The 25,499-nt window shown below is 39.6% G+C and overlaps 2 protein-coding genes across 4 annotated transcripts in view; both read left to right on the top strand.

The window, feature by feature from the left end:
- atp6v0a1b (ATPase H+ transporting V0 subunit a1b) overlaps positions 1 to 5,721 on the top strand; it is a 32,932-nt gene extending 27,211 nt beyond the window's left edge. Inside the window, exon 22 of the mRNA XM_067377237.1 lies at positions 4,582 to 5,721. Coding sequence (XP_067233338.1) covers positions 4,582 to 4,675 — 94 coding nt within the window. The 3' untranslated portion in view covers positions 4,676 to 5,721. The remainder of the gene's footprint in view (positions 1 to 4,581) is intronic.
- A 9,025-nt stretch (positions 5,722 to 14,746) lies between these two features.
- Positions 14,747 to 25,499, top strand: part of galnt11 (UDP-N-acetyl-alpha-D-galactosamine:polypeptide N-acetylgalactosaminyltransferase 11 (GalNAc-T11)) — a 32,258-nt gene continuing 21,505 nt past the window's right edge. The window contains exons 1-4 of one of the 3 annotated variants that reach the window (XM_067377381.1): positions 14,805 to 14,819; positions 16,368 to 16,696; positions 18,391 to 18,681; positions 24,837 to 24,960. In XM_067377381.1, the coding sequence (XP_067233482.1) occupies positions 18,429 to 18,681; positions 24,837 to 24,960 (377 nt within the window). In that variant the 5' untranslated portion in view covers positions 14,805 to 14,819; positions 16,368 to 16,696; positions 18,391 to 18,428. Of the gene's footprint in view, positions 14,820 to 16,367; positions 16,697 to 18,390; positions 18,682 to 24,836; positions 24,961 to 25,499 lie in introns of all 3 variants that reach the window. The other 2 variants (XM_067377380.1, XM_067377382.1) reach the window with 2 other exon arrangements.

Raw genomic sequence — 25,499 nt, 5'->3', positions numbered from 1 at the left:
ATGGTCGAAAGTGCAGAATTCTGCTGTATTTAATTATGACATCTGCTTGTTATTTTATTAAAGTTCGGGAGGAACACGTTCAAATTAATTATCCATTATCAATTATCAAGACGAGAGGAGGCCTTTATATACATTTGCGACTCACCTATGTTCTTTGAGTTTTCTGCATCCCTCCACCACCCCAACTCCTCACTCTCAGCTGGCTACTATCCCAGCCAGGGATACAGGAGAGTACTCTGGGTTCGGGCCAAATTCCGAGCTCAGAGCCCACCCCACGGACAGCATGCCAAATACACATATTCTTTTACTCTGATTATTTGTAAGTGAAATCGTGAACTTGTGAAATCTCATATTTTATTTGTATATTCATTCATTTCCTGGCTACGTCATATATTGATACACACAGCTTGCTGTATGCTATAGTCACAGCAAGAACGACTTTTAGTGAGAGGCTCTAATTGTGGCGTTTCAATGTCATTCCTGGCCTGACCCATTTGCAATGTTTTCCACATTCAATGCTTACACAGACTTGTTGGAGGTAAATGAGGTTCTGCACTCTTGGTGCTTTTATTTCTATGCGCGGAAAGATGGAAGAATCTTTTCTCTCTTGACTTAAATATTTACCACAGCTGTGAGACATTCCTCCACACTTAAATGTTTCCTTCTTTTATGTATTTTCTAACTCACACAAACAGGATCAACACCTGAATTTAACCCAATGCAAAATAATTTTTCTAATTAAAAGCTTAATATGGAACATCATTTTTTCTTTTTTTCCATGAGGAACTTCCTCCCTTGGCTCCTCAGAAAATGCCCTTGTCATGCACAGAATCACTCACTCACAGCTTTCTGTTTGATTTCAAAAGTTTGTGTCTGGACATTACCTTCAGTTCAAAAATATGTTCTCTCAACGGCAAATCTAAACACTCTTATCTATGAGCTGCTGATAGTGACGGAATGTGTGATTACAGCTTTTTTTCACTCCTTAACTTCGGATGAACCTGGAGAAATTGAAAAATGTGCCCACTATAAGTAAGAGAAATAGCCCAAAAAACAATTTACCCACAAAGCTTAATGGAATGAAAGTTTTAAAAAGGCAAAAATGCTTATATGAAAAAAATGAGTCAATATGATATTTGCACAGAACAGTCTGATGATGTTAATAGAGCTGTTCTTCAGTCTGATTATAATATAGTTTATTATAGAGACAAACATAATAATCAGTTATTTATGCCAAGTACACACTGCATGTTTTTCAAAGTCGTCGGATCGCTGTTCTTCTTGCACTACACAACTGTCTGGGGTACTGTCTGGATTTTTTTCCAGTCTCGCGCAAGAAATTTTTACTTTTTACAATACAGACTGGATTTTTTCTTTTGTTTCATTGCATCTTTGATAATACACACTACGCAATTGTCACTCACGTGAGCAAGCATCGATTTGCCTCTGATTTCGGCAATTGTCCGTGATTTCCACAAAATTGTCGTCGAGTGAAAATCAGGGTTGGATAATTAATTTGAATGTGTTCCTCCCGAACTTTAAAAAACAGAACTTTCTATTCATCAAAGAATTTTGAAAAAAAAAAATGTAAACTTGCTTTTCAGAAAAATATTAAGAAACAAATGTTTTTTAAGCACCAAATCAGCATGTTAGAATGATGGATGGATGGATGAAGGATCATGTGACACACTGGAGAGTGGAGTAATGATGCTGAAAACTCAGCTTTGCCATCACAAGGAATAAATTACATTTTAAAATACACAGATCAGGCATAACTTTATCACCTTCCTTATATTGTGTTGGTCCTCCTTTTGCTGCCAAAACAGCCCTGACCCATCAAGGCATGGACTCCACTAGACCCCTGAAGGTGTGCTGTGGTATCTGCACCAAGATGTTAGCAACAGATCCTTTACGTCCTGTGAGTTGTGAGGTGAGGCCTTCATGGATCGGACTTGGTTGTTCAGCACATCCCACAGATCTGGGGAATTTGGAGGCCAAGTCAACACCTCATACTCATTGTTGTGCTCCTCAAACCATTCCTGAACCATTTTAGTTTTGTGGCAGCTGAAAGAGGCCACAGCCACCAGGGAAAACCGTTTCCATTAAAGGGTGTACATGGTCTGCAACAATGCTTAGGTAAGTGGTACGTGTCAAAGTACCATCTAGATGGCAGGACCCAAGATTTCCCAGCAGATCATTGCCCAAAGAATCACACTGCCTCCACTGGCTTGCCTTCTTACCATAGTGCATCCTGGTACCATGTGTTCCCCAGGTAAGCAACGCACATGTAAAAGAAAACGTGATTCATCCGATCAGGCCACCTTCTTCCATTGCTCTCTGGTCCAGTTCTGATGCTCACTTGCCCACTGTTGACGCTTTTGGCAGTGGACAGGGGTCAGCATGGGCACCCTGACTGGTCTGCGGCTATGCAGCCTCATACGCAACAAACTGTGATGCACTGTGTATTCTGACACCTTTCTATCAGAACCAGCATTAACTTCTTAAGCAATTTGAGCTACAGTAGCTCGTCTGTTGGATCAGACCACATGGGCTAACCTTCGCTCCCCACGTGCATCAATGAGTCTCTTGGCCTTCCATGTCGCCATGACCACTGCAGACTGGGAACACCCCACAAGAGCAGCAATTTTGGAGATGCTCTGACCCAGTTGTCTAGCCATCACAATATGGCCCTTGTCAAACTTTCTCAAATCCTTATTGTGGCGACCAGGGCGGGCGGGAGCCGTGAGGGAATGGCGCGAGGCCGGGGGCGCGAGTGTTAATGAGCTTCACTTGAGAGGCGCACCGGCCTTGAGTCTCTCACGGAGGAGCTCCGGGAGCTTAAAAGGAGGAGCAACGACCGTGAAGGACGAGAGAGGACCAGGCCTGTACTTTATTTTATGTTTTATTATGTTTGTGTGGCCGGCAGACGTCGTTTTGTATTTGTTTATTTTGGTATTAAAGTTTTGTTGAATGTTTGCCGGTTCCCGCCTCCTTCTTCCCGTATATACGAACTGTGTTACATTGGTGCAGAAACCTGGGAGGAAGGAGGGACATGCTGTCAGAGAGCCCTCGTTGCTGAGGGGGATCGCGGTGCTGCGGAGTTCAGGCAGCGCGGGAGTGAAGACCGCGAAAGGCTGCCCGAGGCGGTGGCACTGGAGCCTTGTGAAAGATGGGACGGAGACCCGGATGCCGTGATCCTGGGACAAGGTGGGGTGGCTGCCATTCAGGAGGGAGCGAAGGAGCGCTGCCGTCCGCCGTGGGCCGGAGCATGCTACCGTCCGCCATGAAGGGGAGGAGTAGGGGGTGGCCGACTCGCTGCCAGTTGCCCTCAACCGGAGGGGCCATCGCCGGCTGCCAGGAGGCGGTCGAGGAACGGGCCGTCCACTGAGCGTCCAGTGCCACCACATTGCACCACGAGGAAGAGCCTCTCGGCAGGCTGAGTACCAAGCGGCAGTGTGTCTGGGAGCCGGACCCAGAATTCTTTTTTTCTCTTTTTCCTCTCTCCTCTCTCTCGTCCTGTCGCTCCCCTTGCTTCCGTCTCCTTTCTCTCGTCTCGTCTGTCCTTACCCCCAGGTGCTGCGGCCGCCGAGACAGGCCCCAGGGGGGGAATAAGCGCAGTCGTGGGAGTACCCCCCGGCCTGCAAGGGGCGATGGGGGTATGTGGCGACCAGGGCGGGCGAGAGCCGTGAGGGAACGGCGTGAAGCCGGTGGCGCGAGTGTTAATGAGCTTCACCTGGGAGCCGCACCGGCCTTGAGTCTCTCACGGAGGAGCTCCGGGAGCATAAAAGGAGGAGCGACGACCGTGAAGGACGAGAGAGGACCAGGCCTGGACTTTATTTTATGTTTTATTATGTTTGTGTGGCCGGCAGACGTCCGCGAGGGTCTGCCGGCATTACTTTCGTTTTGTATTTGTTTATTTTGGTATTAAAGTTTTGTTGAATGTTTGCCGGTTCCCGCCTCCTTCTTCCTGTGTATACGAACTGTGTTACACTTATGCTTGCCCATTTTTCCTGCTTCTAACACATCAACTTTGAGCATAAAATGTTCACTTGCTGCCTAATACGTCCCACCCAGTAATAGTTGCAGTGATGAAGAGATTATAATCAGTGTTATTCACATCGCCATATTGTTATGCCTGATCGGTGTATATTGCAATAGAAAACTTATTTTAAATTAGAAAAATATTTCACAATATTACTGTTTTTACTCTATTTTTAAATAAATAAATGCTGCCTAAATTAGCATAAGAGACTTTTTATGCTTTGCATGTCTATGTGTGTTTTAGTGCTGCCAGTGATTATATGAATGAGAGGGCATGAGAGGCATTTTGGCCACTGATAGCTGCCACAGTATAGCAGACTCCCCACCGACTGACACATTCCTCATATGGTCCTAAAGCCCAACACTGATTCTCCCTCTTTTACTTCAGCACGATTTTGCTTTTAAGGAAATAACCACAACAAACTTTAAATAAATAAAGACGCAAGTGCAATGCTGTCAACAGGAATCCACAGGTGTTTTTTACATTAAATGTCCTGCTCTGACATTGTCTTCTTTTGTCCTGTCTTTCCTGTCATTTAGGGTGGAGTTCCAGAACAAATTCTACACAGGACAGGGCTTCAAGTTTGTCCCGTTTTCCTTCGAGAGTATCCTGGAGGGTCGATTTGATGAATGAGCTAACTCTATCAAATTTCATCAATTCCCACTTCTGCATGGATCCTGTCTCACCCTGTCCTCTTCAGGAGCAGTGCTGTCTGGTGAAGTGTTTGTAAGATGTGACCCCTGAACTCTAAATGCACATTTTCCGAGGTGTTTGTGAGATGTGGTGTTCTGTAAGCCTTTCTCCCAGAATTTTTGCCCAACTTTCTGTAAACGGTCCCTCAAAATAGTGTATCAACTATAATGGATGTATTATAGATAGATATAAATCAACCTACATGTAAAAAGTCTTATGCTCACACAGTGACCTAATTGAAAAACTGTATCAAGTCCTGTTTGGAAATCTAGATTGAACAGCTTAATGAATTATTTTGAATCATTTTATAGACTGCACTGAGAAAGAGCCACGTCTAGATTATGATATATTGTAGAGCAGAGCTGGAATAAAACATATGTTCACTATAGAAATTTTTATGACTTTTACATGTTTAGATATATCACAGCCAACCATGAAAACCTGTATTTACATCTTAAACCATCAGTAAGCCTAGCCTTTATGGTTAAATGGCATGATGGATCAATAGATAAACATTAATGAATGTTGTGGTTTCAATGCTGATGTTATTCTGCACCTGTTGTGTCTCTCCACAAACCATTCTACTGTATTCGTGTTGTTTTGAAGAGGCAGATGAAATAAATGGTTTCAGGGATATCTCAACCTTGAGTCAAACTAGTTCTCAGTTGATCCCACATAAAAAAGCAACATTTAACAGAGTAAAGGTTAACATCCTGTCACTGAATTAACAGCAATGGATATACATATCACGAGGCAGCTAGTAAAAGGTGTCAATGTTTGATGGACAGCTTTGTCTTGCTCAAAAGTGAATCATATCAATGTGGAAATTAAATGTAAAAGATTCAATTATCTATTTATTTGTTGCAATGTTTTATTGTTTTACTGTGGTGATGTGGTAAGTCCTTTACGTGCAGAAAAGAGTGTTTGTGCATGAACGAACATTTCAGTAAGACTTATACAATCAAAGATGTTTGTTGTTCATTGTGAAACCCTGTTCCTCCAAATTCGACAATTAAAAATCTGGGGACAATAAACTCATGTCAGTGTTTATTTTAGATCTAAGACTCTTTGTTCTCTTCAAAAACACATTTGATCATCGGTTGGTTCACCCATCGAAGTGCACACATACACACACAGCACTGGGTAGCCCTTATTGCAGTGGTGCCTGGGGAGCAATTGGGGTGTCTTGCTCAAGGGCACCTCTGTTGTGGGTAAAAGAGTGTTGTGCAAGACAGCACTGTTCATTCACTCCCCCCACCTACATTTCCTGCAGGTACTGAGACTCGAACCTTTGGGTTACAAGTCTGACTCTCTAACCACCAGGCCACAACTGCCTCGTTTTAAATGAAATCTGAGATTTCTGTCTCTCCACTGTCCACACAACTACCACTTATTGCTTCAAAAAGTTCATAAAGAGATAGTAAACCTAATTCATATCGAGCAGTTAAGTCCACATTTTCTGAAGAGACTAATTTAGTCATTTAGCAGACACTTTTCTCCAAAGCGACTTACAAACGAGCATAGTAGAAGCAATCAAATCAACATGAGTACAACAGTAAATAGATGGAGAAAGAGAATAGAAAAAAAAAAAAGAAAAATAAAATATGAATAAAAAGTAAGTGCTAATATTCCTGGGTCAAGTGTTGATGAAAAAGATATGTCTTAAATAGTTTTTTGAAAATGGCTAAGGACTCAGCTGCTCGGATAGAGCATGGTAGGTCATTCAACCAGCCAGGAACAGACCAGGAGAAGGTTCGTGAGAGTGATTTTTTGCCCCTTTGGGATGGCACCACAAGGTGCCGTTCACTTGCAGAATGCAAGCTTCTAGAGGGCGCATAAGTCTGAAGTAGTGAGTTTAGGTATAGTGGTGCAGAGCCAGTGGTTGTTCTGTAGGCAAACATTAGAGCCTTGAATTGGATGCGAGCAGCGATTGGCATGCAGCCAATGCAAACTGATGAAGAGAGGTGTGACATGCGCTTTCTTCGGTTCATTAAAGACCCGTCTGCAGCATTCTGGATCAGTTGTAGAGGCTTGAAAGTGCATGCTGGAAGGCCTGCCAAGAGAGCATTACAATAGTCCAATCTGGATAGAACAAGAGCTCGGACAAAAATTTGTGTGGAATGCTCCGATAGGAAGGGTCTAATCCTCCTAATGTTGTACAGGGCAAATCTTCAGGACCGGGCCATTGTAGCGATATGATCTGTGAAGCTTAAACAATCATCCATCACCACTCCAAGGTTCCTGGCTCTCCTAGACTCGGTCACTTTATATGACGAACATATTGAATTTAGGCTTTTATGTACATAAAATCATTGATCAGCGAACATAAACAGAAGCTCAACCTTCTTGATGCGCAAGAACAAACCTCATTGGTTTTTGCACACGATTTACCAAATCTGATGTGTGCGTTGATGAATTTAGAAAAGCCTAAATTCAATCTGTTCTTCATATAAAGCGATCGTGTCTCTTCAGAAAATTTGAATAAAAAACACTCGATTCATATGGTTAGTTTTACAATCTCTTGATGAACTTTTTGAAGCATAGAAGTGATAGTTGTGTGGACTGTCAGTGGAGGGACAGAAATCATATTTTATTGAAAATATCTTTATTTGAATGAAAGTCTTATTGGTTTGAACGAAATGAGGGTGAGTAAATGACAGAATTTACATTTTTGGGTAAACTAACCATTTAGGGTCATTTGGTGTTGTAAGAGTGGCATATTTATTATATTTGTTATAAAATCAGATAGCATATATGGATCTAATTTAATTAATAATTAATAGTTTTAATTAATTTAGCATTAAAAATAACAGAAAGTTCTCTTGTTTCTTGACCTGTGGCCATGGAAGGTATAGATAGAAACGCCTCATAAGACAATGAATAACTTAATGAATGCACCAGGCTTTACAACTCTAGTGGCTCCAGATTTCCTCCATGTTTGTGTCCAGCTTCCTGTTCGTGCAGATGGTGGAAGAGAGGCAAGCATGGATGGAAAAATGAAAACTTTGCTCTATGAACACTTTCCTACTACTTAATTGTGAAATTCCCTACACTGCATTCTGCTACTGTGCAATTTTTTTAGCAAGTTTTACATGTAGCAGAAATACCCAACACTACTAAAACAAATCAGGTGAGTTATACTAAATAAGCAGGTACATGCTTAATCTGCATGCCAAACTCCACAGAAAGTGATTTCAGCAGAAATTAAGCATCTATGTATTCATTACATATATTGTCTGATCAGATTATGCATTTGGTTGTCAGTAAGGGTGTATAATAGTACTCAGCTCTGTTTAGCACATTTACCATGATTAAATCCATTCCACAGATGTTCCTTCAAAATCAGCACAGAAACTGCACAAAAGTCTGCAGATTATATCTGTCTACAAATAAGTAAATATTTTCAATACTGTTCCAATTTAGCTTTTAACTGTTTTCTTTCAAAGAAGAAATTCTTACACTTTGAATTCAGACTTCAATATATACAAATACCCGAAGTAGATGCAAATGATCAGTTGACAACAAAGGACATATGTTAAATTTTCAAATGACTAAAAAAAAAAATATATATATATATATATATATATATATATATATATATATATATATATATATATATATATATATATATATATATATATATATATATATAGGCACAAAAGCTGTTCTCATCTCAAGTCTTTATAAAGTTTGCCACTTCATAATTTGCCTGATCTAAGAATAGAAATCAATAGCAACCACCTGCACCTGTATTTTTCCTATTTATTTAATCAAAGCATTTTTTAAAAGCTTAATAAAGAATTGTTACTTATCAACCATATCAGATGAAGCAGAACATCACAAACTTTGATTTAAAACAAATGCACAAAACTTTACCTAAATTCTTTGAATAAATGAAAGACACATTCTCTGTTGAACAATGGTATAACTGAAAACAACAGATTTAAAGTAAGATTGCTCAATTAAAATTAAGGTATAACAAAGTGTTTAAATAGTTTAAGAGTTAATAGAAGTTGGCAGTCCCTGCAGAAAATTCTGCTGGTAAAAATTTGGCAGGTAAATCTCAGAGCTCATGATTTTTATCTATTTTTTTTAGAAATCTATGCTTCTATTGCCCAAACACATGAAACATGTGACCCTATTTGATTGTAATTTTCACCCACTACCATTAAAACTACCATTAAGTTACAATTTGCCATTCATCTGGCGCTCACTGCTGGATAGTCAGGGTAGTGCATTGCTTCTCCTTTACCTTATTTAATATTAAACATATTGTTAGCCAAAGAAAGCATGCTTTAAAAATGAATCTTGCTTTTACACTTTTTCCATCATGTATATGGCTATGTTATTATTTATTTTTTTAATCTAATCCAGTTTTAATAGCCTACTGAAAGTTCTGAGAGAACATGGTGTTTCAATTTTTCATTCAGGCATTTAATTTCAGCCTGTTACAGGGGTTCGACAAAATAATGTAAACACCTGGGAAATATGCAATATTTCTTTTTTAAGGAGTGTTACCAGATTTTGCCTTTAATACAGCTTCTTATCTTATTAGAATATATCAAGTTTATCAGAACATCTGCCAGTTGCTCCAGAGATGTTGAAGGAGGGAATCTGCTTCTCTTCTCTCCATAACTGCCCACAGTAGTTCAATAATATTGAGGTAAAGTCAGGTGATTAAGCTGACTGTCACATGTATGTTCTGTTTTGGTTTTATTCTAGTTCCTGTTTCCTTTCTTCTCATTTTCCCACCACTGGTTTGTTTCTATGGTTGTTAGTTATTTCCCTTTTTAATACGATTCACTCGCATTGCATCAGTTTTGTTGCTCCTTTAGAGTGATGATCATTTTGCTTACTCCGAGAGCAACACAGAAGCCTCTCTACTCTCCACCATTCTCTTTCTCTCAGATGAGACAAAGAAACAACAGGACTGAGCAGACAGGATTAAGTAAGCTCACACTGGTCCATATCCCACGTGTCTCACTCTCCCTGCAGGAAGGGGATTCCCCAGTGCTGCTCGCACTGCAAGAGCAAGTACTGCACTGACAACACTGCAGCAGAGAACAGCACTGACAGCTCAGCAGCTGAGAATGACACTTCTCCCCTGTTTTAAAATGCTGCGCCTCTGAGCGTGTCGCTTGCTGGGGCCGTGCCCAAGCCAAGCCATGTTCATCAAAGACAGATGCTCTCACAGATAAGAGTTTCACCTTACTGTGCTTGCTGGCTGCTTTCTCTGAAGCCGCCCCAACGCTACATACAATGGCAATGCTTTAAGTTTATCAGGCCAAGCATCTCCATGACAAGTCTGCTCAACGAGTCTGGACCTGACCCTGTGATGTTCAAAGAGCTGCGCAGCACCACGGACTTGGCCCTGCATGCAACCAAAGTCACTGCTCAAGCCATAGGCTACGGCCAGCCTAGTGGTGCTGGAGCTCCATTTATGGCTCAATCTCACCGAGATTAAGGATGCTGACAGGCAGAGCCAGCTCCTTCACTGCCCCCAGTTGCTGTAAGACAGCCCAGTTGACCCAACTGCCTCAGAGAAGTAGTCCTGATGCCTCAGGATGGAGGAGAAAAGGGTTAGGTCCTGCCGAGGCCGTATCACTCTCAAAATGTACCCGTCTTCCAGCCATCTCTTCAGTTAAGGGCACTGGAGACGATCTGGAAACACAGCGAGTCAGGCTTTTACAGCTGCTACTTCCTCATCCCCAAGAAAGATGGTGGCCTCAGGCCCATTCTCAATCTGAGAAGTCTGAATCGTGCCCTCATGACATGGCCGTTCAGAATGTTAACTTTGAAATAAATCCTTGCGCAACTTTGTCCCAGGGTTTTGGTTTATATCAGTGGATCTGAAAGACACTTACTTTCATATCCAGATAGCCCCCCATCACTGACCGTTCTTGAAATTCGAGGGGGTGGCATACCAATATACAGTCCTTCCATTTGGACACTCTCTAGCTCCACCTACTTGTACAAAGTGCGTAGACATGGCTCTTTCCCCTCTGAGACATACGGGAATCTGCATGCTCAACTACCTTGACGATTGGCTGCTTTTAGCCCAGTTAAAACTAGCTAAAGCTATGTGCCCACAGATCCCTGCTCCTCAGTCATCTGGAGAACCTGGAGTTTAGAGTCACTTTCGTTCCTGGGCGCAGTCTTCAACTCAGCTAAAATGCAAGCTTGGCTCTCACTAGAGCGTGCCCTGAAAATCACGAGCATGGTGGCCTCATTCAAGGTGCTGCCTTTTTTCCCCCTTAAGAGGTTTCAAAAGCTACTGGGCCTAATAGCAGCAGCTTTCCTAGTAGTTTCCTAGGGCCTGCTCAATATGTAACCACTCCAGCTTTGGTTAAAAGGCCTTGTCCCACCTCATGTGTGGTGCACGGGCCAACAGGGTGACCCATGGCTGTGTCAGAGCCTTGGTCCCTTGGCAATCATCCCACTCTTATCGGAACGGGATAATGCTGGGCTCTGTTTCCAGGAGGAAAGTGGTCCTGATAGACACATCCAAGTCTGAGGCACACTGTGTGATGGCAGAATAGCCTTTGGCTCCTGGGTGACACCTTTGATGAAGTGGCACATCAACCATCTAGACATGATGGCGGTAATTCTGGCCTTCAAGGAGTTCCAGATGGAACTCAGATCTCATCATGTCCTGGTCCGCTCAGACAACAGAATGGTGGTTGCCTTCATATACCACCATAGATTCTCTAAGGGGCTAGAAGGTTGAATCCTCCATGCACTCTTCCGGTTTAGAAGCGAAGACTTTCCAGATGGATTGTGGCTTTTTGTGATCCTAAGCAGGTATGAGGTATGGCTTCCTCTTGGGCGTGGTCCAGTGGAGTCTCTATCACAGATATCTGTGCGGTGGCCAACTGGTCCTCACCATCCCCTTTCATCACATTTTACAACCCGGACATCCCTGTTCTTCAAGCATGGGTGTTGTCAGTCTGAAATACTTATGTGCTATGTAGTAGGCTCCAACCGCATTCTGATCCTCTCTTTATACAGCTGATCAAGGGGCCCCCAAGCTGTCGGATTGCAGAGTGGCTTCCATTCTGTGTTTGTAGAATGGTGCTATTGGATTAGGTCCCCATAAGAGTCAGCAAAACTGGCGCAATGCAAGTGAACCGTAACGAAAGGGAACGATTATGGTTACTCACGTAACCCTGGTTCCCTGAGATAACAAGAACAAGCATTGAGTAGCTTGTCATGCTACTATGCTGCACAGTGAGTCATGCTAGCCACTCGTCAGTTGAAAGATTCTGACTAGATGGCATTTCTCCATGATTATATAGGCAGTCAAACCTTCTGGCTGATTGAATTACCATTTGTCTGTGCAGTTGCACAGACGTGAACTAATCAGGCTTCAGGATTTGGAAAAAACATGAGTTTTCCCAGAAACGTCAGCAAAATTGACACAATGTGCGTTCCCGGGAACCAGGGTTACATGAGTAACCACAAATATTTTGTTTGCTACTCCATCGTCGAGCGCTCATTACAGCCACACCATGACACTGACCAGGGTAGATGATGAAGTTCATCTTGGTGCTCTGTCCAGGATTTATGATCATAACATTATTTTTTACCACAATTAACAAGCCTTATGCTTTAGACTTACTCTCTCTTCTTGCCTCATTCGATCTTGGTCTCTGCTTAAAAAACCCACATTAAACACATCACTTGTAGACAATTCCAGACCTGGCTCTCTCCTACCATTCATAGCAAAAACACTTGAATGGGTTATTTTCAATCAGGTATCATCTTTCATCTCACAGAATAACCAGCCCAGCTCAAGAGCATCAATCAATACTGTCGGTCACTGAATCCTTGCGGATTGTGAAGGCTGATTCCAAGGTAGGTCTTTCAGGGGTGCCTGGACAGGGGAGGTATCCAAACTACATCAAACTGATCATGGGGGTTCCTCAGGGTTCAGTGCTTGGACTCCTCCTCTTCTCCATATACACTATATAACTGGGTTCCATCATACAGGCACATCCTGAATAATAATCCTCTATTATTCATCTCATACCATTGCTTTGCTGATGACATGCAGCTCTTCCTTTCATTCCATCCAGATGATCCCACAGTAGCTGCACGAATCTCAAGCTGTCTGGCGGCCATCTTGGAATGGATGAAAGAACATCACCTGCAGCTTAACCTGCAAAGACTGGGCTTCTTGACTTCTCTGGCTCTTGCCAGTCCGACTCCACAGCATGATTTCACCATCCAGCTAGGTACGTAATCAATTATCGCATCAAGGTCGGCCAGAAATCTTTGTAATGACCAACTAACCTTCCTAACTAACCCTCCTGCTTCCACTCACTCTTACAAATCTACATCACTACCAGAAACCTGTGATCACTAAATGAGAGAAAGCTCATGGCACCATCACAGAGAGGCACAAGTTCACTCTCCAGAACATTTTCATTCACTGTTCCTTGCTGGTGGAATGATCTCCCCGCCTTCATCTGGAATGCAGAATTCCTGGTAATATTAAAAAAGAACAGCTGAAAACTCATCTCTTTCATGAGCACTTAACCTCAACTTAAAAAAAAAGAAAAGAAAAGAAAAAAAGCTTTCACTTCCTCTATTATTCTAGTTTATGCTTATCTAAGCAATGTCTGAAACTTGTATTGTGAGCGCTTCTTGTTTCTATTTCCTATTCACGATGATTTGCTGTATTCCTCACTTCACACCGCCAGCGGAGAGAGCATCAAAGTGACAGGAAGTCATTCCTTTTCAATAGCCGCCTTTCCACTGTCGAGCCAGTGCGAGCCAGGGCTAACAGCATGCCGGGCTGGGCCTATGGCCAAAGACCTTAGCCACAGAGGCCAAAATCAAGTTGCGTTTCCACTGTCAGTCTGTTAGCTCCGCAGCGCTGATCTAAAAACCGCCCTTAAACACACCTCCATTGATCAAACGTCACACAACCCAACCCATTTCAGCGTGTAGACCATCACCTGACTACGATTAGCTCCACCTTTCACCTCTAACCGCGCCTCAAGCCCCAGCTGGCCCGTTTTGGAACAAGGTTTTCAGCGGGCTGAAAAACCCGTGCCTTTGGCACCGAGGAAGCACCAAAGAGGCACGATCAAGCCCCGGAAGTGACAGTGGAAACGCGACCGGCCCTGGCACGCACTAGTATGCCCGCCTTTGGCCCGGCAGTGGAAACGCAGCTCATGAGAGCCGGCGGCAAGCTCTGGCAAGAGCGGCTCTTGAACGGTAAGAGCGTCGAGGAGAGTTGAAGTCAGGTCAACTTTATGGTAATGAGCTATGACGCAGTTCGGCGGCAACCAGTCGGAATTTACAGGTCCTCGCTTCAGAGGATTCCGATTGGTTGCCACAACTTGTCATTTACTTTGACCCTCCCGCCGTTTGAACAAACAGTACAGCGTTGTTGGCAGGGCAGCCAAGGCGAATGTTGACGCTCTCGCCGGCGGCGGTGTGAACGCACGGTAAGTCGCTATGGATAAAAGCATCTGCAAAAATGTATAATCCATGTATTTCAATCAGAGTATTCTATTGCAATCATAGTAATAATGTGGTAAACACAGAAATTATGCTTATATTTTGTGAACACCCCCCCCCCCCAACCCTTAAAAGAAAGTATGATGCAAGTTTTGCTTTGTTATATTGCTAGTTAATTTAATTTAATGTTCTTTTTTTACAACTGTTCATTTACATTTATTCAAGGACATTGTGAATAAATGCATAATATATATATATATATATATATATATATATATATATATATATATATATATATATATATATATATATATATATATATATATATATATAAATACTTATCCTCCTTTTATAATAAATTTGTATTTTTGTATTATCATATTATTAATTTAAGCTCCAGGACTTAATATTGAAACTCAAATCTATCTTATGCAGCATACCGTCAATGTGGAGAGAGCAGTCTACGTTGTGCAGGTGGTGCCATATTAAATCTCGGCCAGCAGGAGGCAACAGACTCAGTCAGGCGCAGCTGCGCTGTGTATCTCATGACCAGCGAGTAACAGTATCGCTCATCGCAGGAGAGGAATGGATCTGTGAAAGACCACTTCATCAGCGAGTGAGTCACTGCACCTCACTGACATTATTACCAAAACATTAAACGTTTTAGATAGGTTTAGATGAGTGCCAGGTTGCAATACAGAAATTTTAATTGTTTATTCGGTGCAGCTAGCGAGTTAGCTCGTAGCTCATAATGCCTGTGTCTGAAAACCCAGTGAGCTGCCTACACAGACAGCATGTTTGGGCGTCAGAGGAGCTGTACAAATCCGCAGGCATTTTGGTGTGTTCCGAATCCGCAGTATTTTGGGGCATTATAGGTGCTATTTAGAGAACTCGACACAATCTCGCATGTTGTGTGATAATTAAAGGTAATTTCTTACAGAGATATGTTGTCTTTATAGGTAGCTCACTTTTTTTTTTGAGTCAAAGCCTCAAAAACTATTCACTCTTGCGTGTGTGATGTTTAAAGATAAGCTTGTGGGTAAATTCTTTCATTTCATTTCTCTGTCATAACTGCTTACAGAACTGACTTGATGTGTTTTCTTGAATATAAACTGACGTTACATGTCTTTAGTATATACACCAGCTAAATTACCTAAAATAGTCCTTTACTGGAGCTTTATTAATCACCTCCGAGCTGTTGCTGATTAGTTTTCAGTCCTGACTTAGTCCTCTTTTGGGAAGATTATTAAACTGCATCTGGTTGTCAAATATTACACTTTATTTTACACAAATATTAACTTTAATTGTGAATAGGAAAACAAGTGCATTATACAATTAGATTTGGAACTGACATAAGGGTCATCTTCAACTTTCAGGGCTCTATGGTAATCTTATTTGGTCAACTGCACTTTTTTTCAGATAATTCTGAAAATGGCTAGATATTGTCTGATTAATTGGCCTGGCCAGCAAATCACTCTGATCATTAGTTAGCCTAAATTAAACTAGCTAAAGAAAAATACTGCAGCCCTTTTATTGACAGGTGTATGACACAGCAAGATTATTATTTAATATAGTGCATTGGCCTTCAGGACTCAAACATGAATTAAACATTCACAAGAGACCTGCTGTAATTCCATATGATTGCATCAACTGGTTTTACATTTTGGATGGGTTCTCATGTTACTTTGGCTGCTGGATGGGTTTAAAGAATGACGTGTCATTGCTTTCCTGTGATGCAATACAATGAGACTAAACAAAACTATAAATTGATTTATTTTTATTCAGATGTTTTGTCCATATTACGTTTTAAAATGTTGTACAAAGTGCATGTTAATGATTGACTAAATTCTTTTGAAATACCAAGGTTAGTACCCTGTTTTCCATGCAGGCTTATGTATGCCATATAACAGTTTTGAGTTTTCATTAGCATTATCTCAGCTTTTTTTCTTCTTCTTTTTTTTCTTAGTTACTAAGGATATCAGTGTTACTATTCTGGGATTCTGATTTGTGTTGCTTGCTAGTGGGATCTCTAAAAATGATTTTAAATAACTATATTAAATAACCATGAGGTAATATCGGATAATCTAGGCAGTGAATTAAATGTTTTGTTTTACAAAAGAAAGTTACTTAATCTCATTTCATTACTTTCTCATTTTACTTAAAGGTGCAATATGTAATATTTTCTGTCTGCTAGAGGTCGCTAGAGGCCTATTCAAAACAAAGGCGTAGTTTGATGACGCCAAGTTTGAACGCGGAATCTTGGGACATGTGGTCTTCACATCACAGCCGGTGGAAATAATCGGGATAGGACTCGGGAAGAAATCATGTTCATGGATGCGATTATTAACATTACTGTAGTATGAAGCAGAGCAGGACCGAGTGTTGTGGGAGCTGAACGAGGCCGCTGGAGCGATTGAGCAACACACGCCTCATGAGCAGCGGAACTTTTATTATGCCGCAGTCGCCGGCGCCGCTTCCGGTCATGAGTATGAGGTAACACAGCTCTGTTTATCATATTTGATACAATTAAGTGTGTTGAAAATTATGCTATAACGTTACTCTGTGCGTTCGCTCGGTGGCTGCTGTGAGACACACTGTAAGATAGATCGATTTTAGAATATATTAAATGCTGGATGGCTTGTGTTGATAAATGGCATGCAATTCATTTTAAAACGTATTGTATAATGGAGAAAATTCTGGATTTCTGTTACTAAAAATAAAGCTGCATCTGATTATGCTATGTTAGCTACTTCACAAAATAGTGTTTTTCTCTGAGGCATGGTGAAGCATGGTTCTCGCAAAAAAAATCCAGAAAATTAAATTTAAACAATGACTTAATATGTTGAGCTATATAACAACAATTAGATTTCTGTCTATAAATATATCAAAACAGTTGTTCCCTTGTCTATTAAAACATGTAAATATTAAAGCATCTTTGGTGTTTCCATGGTTTCTACAAAATAAAACTGGAAACCGAGGGTAACGCGGGTATGACGCAATTGACAGGCGGCGACTCATACGTCCCGGAGCCTTGGTTAAAATGGCAGTTTTCTTACGATTTACAAATAGTTGGAAACATTTGGGATGTTGTAAGTACTCAAGTGAACAAAATATATAACACTGGCCTAGTGGTTTTTGGATATTTTCCTGCAAAATTCTTATATATTGCACCTTTAACCATGGTAGTTGAAAACCAAATGTTCATAACCAGATTATTTATAAATCAATGATGAATCTTCCATTACTGCAAAAAACAGCTTCAATTACAAAGACTCAAGACGGCAAAACTGAGTCTAAAACATGTCTAAAGACTAAAGACTTAAAGTCATTGCAAAATGGCTTATAGCTTAAGCTTTACTTGATGTTTATAATAATACTAATAATACTAATATTAACAATATATAGCACTTTTCTTGGCATTCAAAACGCTTTACATGGATGGGGGAATCTCCTCAATCACCACTAATGTGCTGCATCCACCTGGATGATGCGACAGCTGCCATAGTGCGCCAAAATGCCCACCACACACCAGTTTTAGGAAATGTCTGGCTTGGAAAATGTAGGAAATGTCCGGCGGCTTGTTCGCATTACTGCATGTTTCAACATTACTCTCACATATACATTACAGTTTGGGGTCAAAAGGGTTTTTTTTTCTCTCCATTTCATACTTTTCATTCAAACAATTCATCAAGGACACATTATATTGATCAAATGTGAAGACATTTATAGTGTTTCAAAAGATTTCTGTTTTTTAAATAAGTGCTGTTCTGTCAAACTTTATAATCAACAAAGAATCCTGACAAAACCCTGCTTTCAACTCTGATAATAACACTGGAACTTACATTTTAAGTTTTACTTGCATTTTAATGTTAAGTTGATATTTAAATTAATATTTTTTTGTAGAAATATTTTTTTTTTTTTACAATATTACTTTATTGTTGATTAAAAAAAAAAATGCAGCCTTGGTGAGCATTCTTTCAAAAACATTAAAAAAAAAAAAATCTTATTGACCCCAATCTTTTTACGGTAGTGTAAATAACATGGCTAAATCAGTCCTGCCAGTTAGCTGCACAGTGTACAGCACAGGACATTTTGACACCACATCTGTCCAAACCATCTAATGTTCAAACAGGATTTCATATCTTTAACCCTTACTGAATTCTTAACTACTAATGTTTGTCTTTCAGGGGCCTGATAATGGCCAACCGAGGAGGCTAGCGTTACCATGGGCAGCGTCACACTGCGCTACTTTTGCTATGGTTGCCTCTTCACCTCCGTGACCTGGTCGGTACTTCTCTTCCTGTATTTCAACCTTAGCCAGGAAAGCCGTTTGTCCTTCAGAAATGTGCCCATCCAGGGGCAGCGCCGTTTTCAGCCTCGTTTCACCCGTGGCCCAGTGGTCCAGCATAGAGATGGCAGTCATGTGCACAAAGGCCATGCAGTGGAGGCTTTCAAACCAGACCTCTCTCCGGAGCTGGGTTAGTGGATGTTTCAAGTATAAATACAATCTACAATAGCCACTGCGAACATGGATTTATTGAAGTCTGGGTAATATTTTATTTTACCTGTAGTTTTGGTCACGGTTTTCCGCCTGGTCAAGGATGAAGGCATAATGTTTCTCCTTTAATCCAATATAAAATTTCATACTGTATTGTCCCTCATAACCGGTAGTATAACAAGCCTTTAAGCAAGCTTAATTGTTATACTAGTTTCAAATAACATGGAAGAAGATGGAAACATTTTGTGTAGGCTTTCAAATCATGAGATCACCTTGCTCATAATGAGTGGACATTTCTCTGAATCCATTGCGAGTGCCACATGCAAAATCTGAGGTAAAATTAAATGATTTTGTTTTCCGCTCTAGATATACACTTTTCAAAATAATAATTAAATTAAATTAAATTAAAATTACTTATACATATTTACTTATATATATATATATATATATATATATATAAGTAATGATTATGAATGTCGGGGAAAAATAGCAAGTTTATATACGTTTATTTTTTATAACATAACATTCTAATTGTTTATTAATAAACTAGTGTTATCTGAGTCAGTGTCAGCTGCAAAGATGAAGAGAGAAATGCACATTTTATATGGATTACGTAATCAGAGTATTTGTTTTTTCCATTCAAATTGGTTTGTTTAAAAGTAGATATTTCAAGCTTTCTATAGATATATTTCTGTCAGGATCACTATTGTCAAAGATGACTGGCAGTTAGTATACAGTTTGGATTGGCAGTATGGTTCTGTTCTGGTCAAAAACTCTCTGCCCATCCATGCAGCCTAGCATGGATAAGATCAGGGAGAGCAGCGAGAACTCCCTTTAGGGTAAACGGAACAGAACCAAATACTGCAATATCATTAATTTTCTTAATGACAATAATTAATGTAACATAATTGAAGAAATGAGTTTGATCAAAAGAAAAATCAGAAGGTCAAGTCCTGACTGGATGAAGGAGGAGCTGGGGACGGAGAAGGGTAATTAGCTCCTGAGCAATGCGATAAAGCTACTGATAATGCTGAATGTGCCATATATATACAAATGTGGTGATAGGCGTCGTATTCCTATAGGTCAATGTGAATCAGCTGTGTCAGCTGATGCGAGTTTGATTAACGTGACCTGCCAGAACTAACGCTATACGCTTGATATCCCATTGTCTGTGAGGAAAGTAGCCTATACGCTGAGTTTCGATTAATTTATGTGACACGCTGCAGTTCAGGGAGACCGAGATGGCAGAAAGTGCATCCATCTTTATTTTACAAAAGCACAATGTTTTATTGTTATTGTGAGTGTGAACAAATAGAGTATTTTAAGTTGAAAAATGCAAGTGATCACGCTGGTGCCTCCATGTTGTGCAGTAAAGCGCATTATTCTTTAGCTGCCTTCCACACTCCACACAAACACTTGGATATATAATGGCGCGCATTTATCTAGGTTAACGTTAGAGTGAGTGGCCATGTAAAGTTGCTACTACTTGTATTTCAAATTGTAAGCCATATTTGAGGTCGATGGATGATAGGCGGACGTTTGGATTTCCTGCCTAACAATTTGTAATTACTACAAGGACCCACTGTTAACGATCTGTTCCTACGTGACTTTGCCACTTCTTGTGGAGTTTTTTTCTTTTTCTTTCTGCAACTAATTGACTAATAAATTAGTGGTTGACTAAGCCTCTTCTAGTTGGCTAACGTTTAGTTTACTATTAGGGGGCAGCCCTAGTAAAAATATAAAGCAAACCAATAAATGTGCAAAAATAAAATGTAAACGACAAGTATTTCCAAGTCGACTAGCAGCAGCAATAACGCTTAATTGACAATAACTAATTAATCGACAAGTATAATAGAGTTTGATCGGCTGCATAGTTTTAACGTCAACAACAATAGATGTGGAAAGAGTTTTCTTCTTCTTTATGAGCTGTTTGTAGCTATCCTAGATAAATATGGTTATTTTTAAGTTATTTTTATGGTTATTTAAGTTTTATATTATTCTTACACGTTTTTTAGGGTACAACTAGTGTTAATTTTGTTATCTCAAACTATGGTGAAAAATGTTCGTCAACAAGCTTTTTTTCCATGACTAAGAAGAGACGAAGATAAGATGAGACCAATGTCATTAAAGGATAACTGTGACTATATCAACATGCAGTATCGTTGACAAAAAAAACAAAAAAAACAAGACTAAATGTAATTAAAAAATAAAAACTTTACCAAAATCTCTCTTCTTGTTGGAAAAAAAGAGGAGACAAAATATTACACACTGCTGTACAAGCCTCTACTATGAGCGATTATGTTTTGTGGTTGCTAGATGTCAAGAGTTTAAACCCCCCAATCAGAGCTTTTCTGATAAAATAATACATTTTCTACCCAGTTTTCCTTAATCTGGCAAGCATGCTCTCCCTCTACTCTGCAGAAGAAGCACAGATAATCTGAAAACACAAACAAGTAAGATAGAGTTTAGCAATCTCCATTTGAGATATTCTGCTTAAATGAAAGTGTCATTCAGTCAATCATTTAGTTGACTAAAACTTTACAAAACAAAAACAGGACAAGGCTGACTAAATATGATGATAACTAAAAAGTACATTTGACACAGGTCTAAGACTGACTAAATTAAAAAAATGCTGACAAAGTTAAGTCACTAGTTGCGACCCAGCAGTTAAGACGCACTGGTCTAAAGCTGCCAGCATTACTGTCAGTGAGTGAGAAAGAGAGCCAGTACTGCTCATTTACAGTAATGAGCTCTACCAGAGTGTTAAGCTGACGTCTTAACATGTACTTTCTAGAATATATTGTGTTTTGACAGTTTATCTCAGTTAATTAGAAAAGCCTAATCATAAAAGATTGAATGGCTTGGAAAAGGTTTCTTTAATCACAGGAATGAAAATTTGACACTTATTACTTTTGTTTTTAGTGAATTGAATACAACTGGCTATTCTCTGCAGAAGTCACTGGGTGAAATTTTACTGCCAGATAAATGGTTAACCTATGTAGCTATTAGCCAGTGAGGGAGGTTTTGGAACTGCTTTTGTTGCCATGACAACCAATTTTCTACTGTTATGAAATTGATTTGATCCACCACTCTGGACTTCATTAAATCCTCTGAGAAAACAGTTTTCTCTTAATGAGCAGCCTCTGAGTATTAAGTTAATGTTTTTTATTAGTGTGTAGGGGTTCAAACACGTGGGACCAAAATATGTTTTGCGTTTTGCTCAGATTACTCATTTCTTTTCTTATTACGGGGCACCAGCCAGGAATTTCACCTTAACTGCGTCCCAATTCGGATACTATCCGTCCTAAATAGTATTTGAAATAAGAATTAGTATGTCCCAAATCGTAGTATGTTGAAATGAGTATTCCAAAAATACCCAGATGGTCTACTTTTTCCGGTTAGAATTCAAAGTGCAGATCCGTGCACACTTCTAACAGCTAATATTGCCCATGCGCTGTGGATGAGGATTCGATTAGAACTACAAATATGAATAAAAAGTGTCAAAAAACTACAAACATAACGGATGTGCAAGACTGACGGTTAAGCAGGTGGTATACATAAAGGGGCTTGAGTGATTAATAATCAGTATCTAACCTGACGAAAAGATATTTATTAAATGTTATCCACATTATATTTAATCTGCAACAGCATTGTGAACTTTTATAACATTAACTTTTTAAATGCATCATTATGCAAAAATGAGGAGAGTTCTCTGCATGAAAGACCCATGACTGGCAGATAAATGTGCGACTACATTTCTACTACGATGAAACTATAAACTACAATTAAATTTAATTGAATGTGGAGAATTTTAACTGTGACAAGATGATTGACATGGTAGTTTAAACAGTTACAGATTGTGTAACTAAATGACAGAATGTCTGTTAAAGACACAATTATGACGAGGTAGTATGTCCCAAAGCTTGTATACTCTTCTGCTACACACTCAAAAGCATGTACTTTTTCTTTACAAAAACAGTACATACTTTTAGGACATAGCATAAGTAGGGGAATTGGGACGCAGCACTTGACAGTAAAGCGCAATCAAACATTGTTGAACAAATATAAAATTATGTAAATTGAAGGGAGTTTGTCATCTGACCAATCTGAAGGATTGATAAATGATAAAATAATAAATGATAAAGGAATAAAGTGCATAAGATGCATAAAATATAAGTGATTAAGTTGGGTGTTGCTATGGCAGAGTTACGTTATCTTATGGAAAGATGAATTGTTTCGCTGAAATTCGCTGAAGGTGAAGAACCTCATTATACATCAAACATATAAATGAAAGGTTACCTGTTTATTAATTGTCATTAGCTACATAACATCTAATGTGAATTAGAAAATCGTGTACTGATAATGTACAACAATGCCAAGTTCTCTGGAAAGAAGGTTGGTTAAATGGTATTTACGTTCGTACAAGTCGTAAGTGGTCGAGTGAACAGTCTGGTCGCGGTGACTTCTTCCACTGGTTGTGCTGGGTAACAATGCAGTGGGGAAAGGAGCTGGGGCACCAAAAGGGTCCTAAAATCCGAAACATGCAGATGAGGCCCTGAAGTAGGTGCAGAAGGTCCTTAAAGGGTTAGTTCACCCAAAAATGAAAATTCTGTCATTATTTACTCACCCTCTTGTTGTTCCAAACCCGTGAAACTTTCATTCATCTTCGGATGACAAATGAAGATATTTTTGATAAAATCTGAGCCAGTTCTGTACTCTTCATTGACAGCTACGCAACTACCACTTTGACACTTCAAAACGTTCATATAGAAATCGTAAAACTAATCCATATGAATTGAGCGGTTTAGTAAATATTTTCTGAAGAGACTCGATTGCTTTATATGATGAACAGATTGAATTTAGGCTTTTTTTCACATATAAACATTGATCATTGAACAAACAGAAGCTCAAACGAACATGCTTGATGCACAAGAACCTCATTGGTTGTTTTTGCGAAAGCTCAAATGTGCTGCATAACACATGAGAATGAACCACATTGGTTCTCGCACGTCAAGCAAACATTCCTTTTATCATAACTGATGTGTGCATTGAGGAATGTGAATAAAAGACTAAATTAGATCTGTTCATCATATAAAGCGATCGTGTCTCTTCAGAAAATTTGGACTAAACTGCTTGATTTTTATGGATGAATTATACGATCTTTTTATTAACTTTTTGAACTGTGGTAGTTGCGTAGCTGTCAATGGTGGGACAGAAATCTTCAAGATTTGTTCATCGAACAATTTGGAATGACATGAGGGTGAGTAAATGATGATCGAATTTTCCTTTTTGGGTAAACTAACCCTTTAACAATCTGGAACATGCAGACGAAGGTACCTTGAAGTAAAGATTTGCTCGCCAGAGCTTAACCGTGTTGCAAAGTGCCTGTATATCTTTTGCCTAAGTGCCAGAAACTCAGAACTTGGTCAGTCCGCTTTTATCTCTCTGGCATGGAGACTCAGGATGAGTCGATTATTGTCTCGCAGGACGAAGATTCTGAACGTAGTGTGCCTGTTATTAATGTCTCTTTCCTCACAGACTGTGGTCGTATCTCTAACTTCTAAGGCATGTTTATAAAAGATGGTTAAATGTCTTAATTGAACTAAGACCTAATTATTGCTCGTCTGTGAAACCATGCCATAGAGTTCAAACATGATTAAAAATATTGAACTGTCATGCATGCATCATTTGTATTGTAACAGCTAAGATGTTGTACTAAAAATAGCTATCACTGAGAATACTTATTCCTCTGAATAAGTATAAAATTGTTGTGTTGTAGTTTACACCAATTTTAAGGTTTCCAAACATAGTTATGAATGGATTTGGATGGATTCTTGTCGCCTCTCTTTGTTTCAGCCACTTCTGCATCCAAATTGGAATTTTTTTATGCCGCTTCAGGATTAAGCCTTTAGGATTTAGTCTCAAAATGGGTGAAAGTCAGAAAAGTGCTTGTAGACCAATGAGAAGTCCTGTTCTTGCTGGGCTTGGTACTAGAGGTCATCATCTTGCTCCTCTAAGAGGTGTCTTGCCAGTTGTCATAGCATCTTTATCTGATGGTTGTTGTACAATTGTTTGTGCTAGTTCACCATCCAATCAAAATGTCCAATCTACATGTGTTCTGATCTCTGATTTCAGGAATGATTTTTAACAAGCAGGATCAAGAGGTACGAGATATGGGCTATCATAAGCACGCCTTCAACGTACTCATCAGTAACCGTCTCGGCTACCACAGAAACGTCCCCGACACCAGGAATGACAAGTACGAGGATCTATCTGTGTACTCACCACTTGCTGAAATCAATATCTCTTTTGAATCATTTGCTAGAAATCACCATTAAATCAGAACTGACCTTTCTTATTTGTATAGCATATTGTAGTGTTTATTATAAATTATTTATCTTGCGTGTTTTGTGTATTTTTATGATTAGGCTATTTTTCAGCGGCATTTTATTCCTTTCCCACTCGTCAACTTAAGTCAAATGCAGTCACCTATACCTGTTAACTAAGGCAAACATGCCAGGAAAATGTAAATTTCAAGAGCTTTGGCTACAAAATGACCAATTCAAAGACTGTCCTAACCAGCCGCGATACGACAAAGGATTCTATTTTTGAAATGGTTTCTATATTTATGGGATTTTGCAGCTAATGGTTCAGGTCATAGAGACGGAACAAGGACATAAATGCGCAAAGAAAAGTATTTATTACTTACAGTTTGAACATTCATGTTCCCTTTTATTTCTTTTCAAACTAATTAATAATGAATAAATTAATAAATGCACATTGGATAAACTACCAACA

Source organism: Chanodichthys erythropterus, chromosome 23, assembly GCF_024489055.1.
Source record: "Chanodichthys erythropterus isolate Z2021 chromosome 23, ASM2448905v1, whole genome shotgun sequence".
Classification (NCBI taxonomy): domain Eukaryota; kingdom Metazoa; phylum Chordata; class Actinopteri; order Cypriniformes; family Xenocyprididae; genus Chanodichthys; species Chanodichthys erythropterus.
The sequence above is the reverse complement of the archived record's forward strand: the minus strand, read 5'-3'. Positions and strand labels throughout refer to the sequence as shown.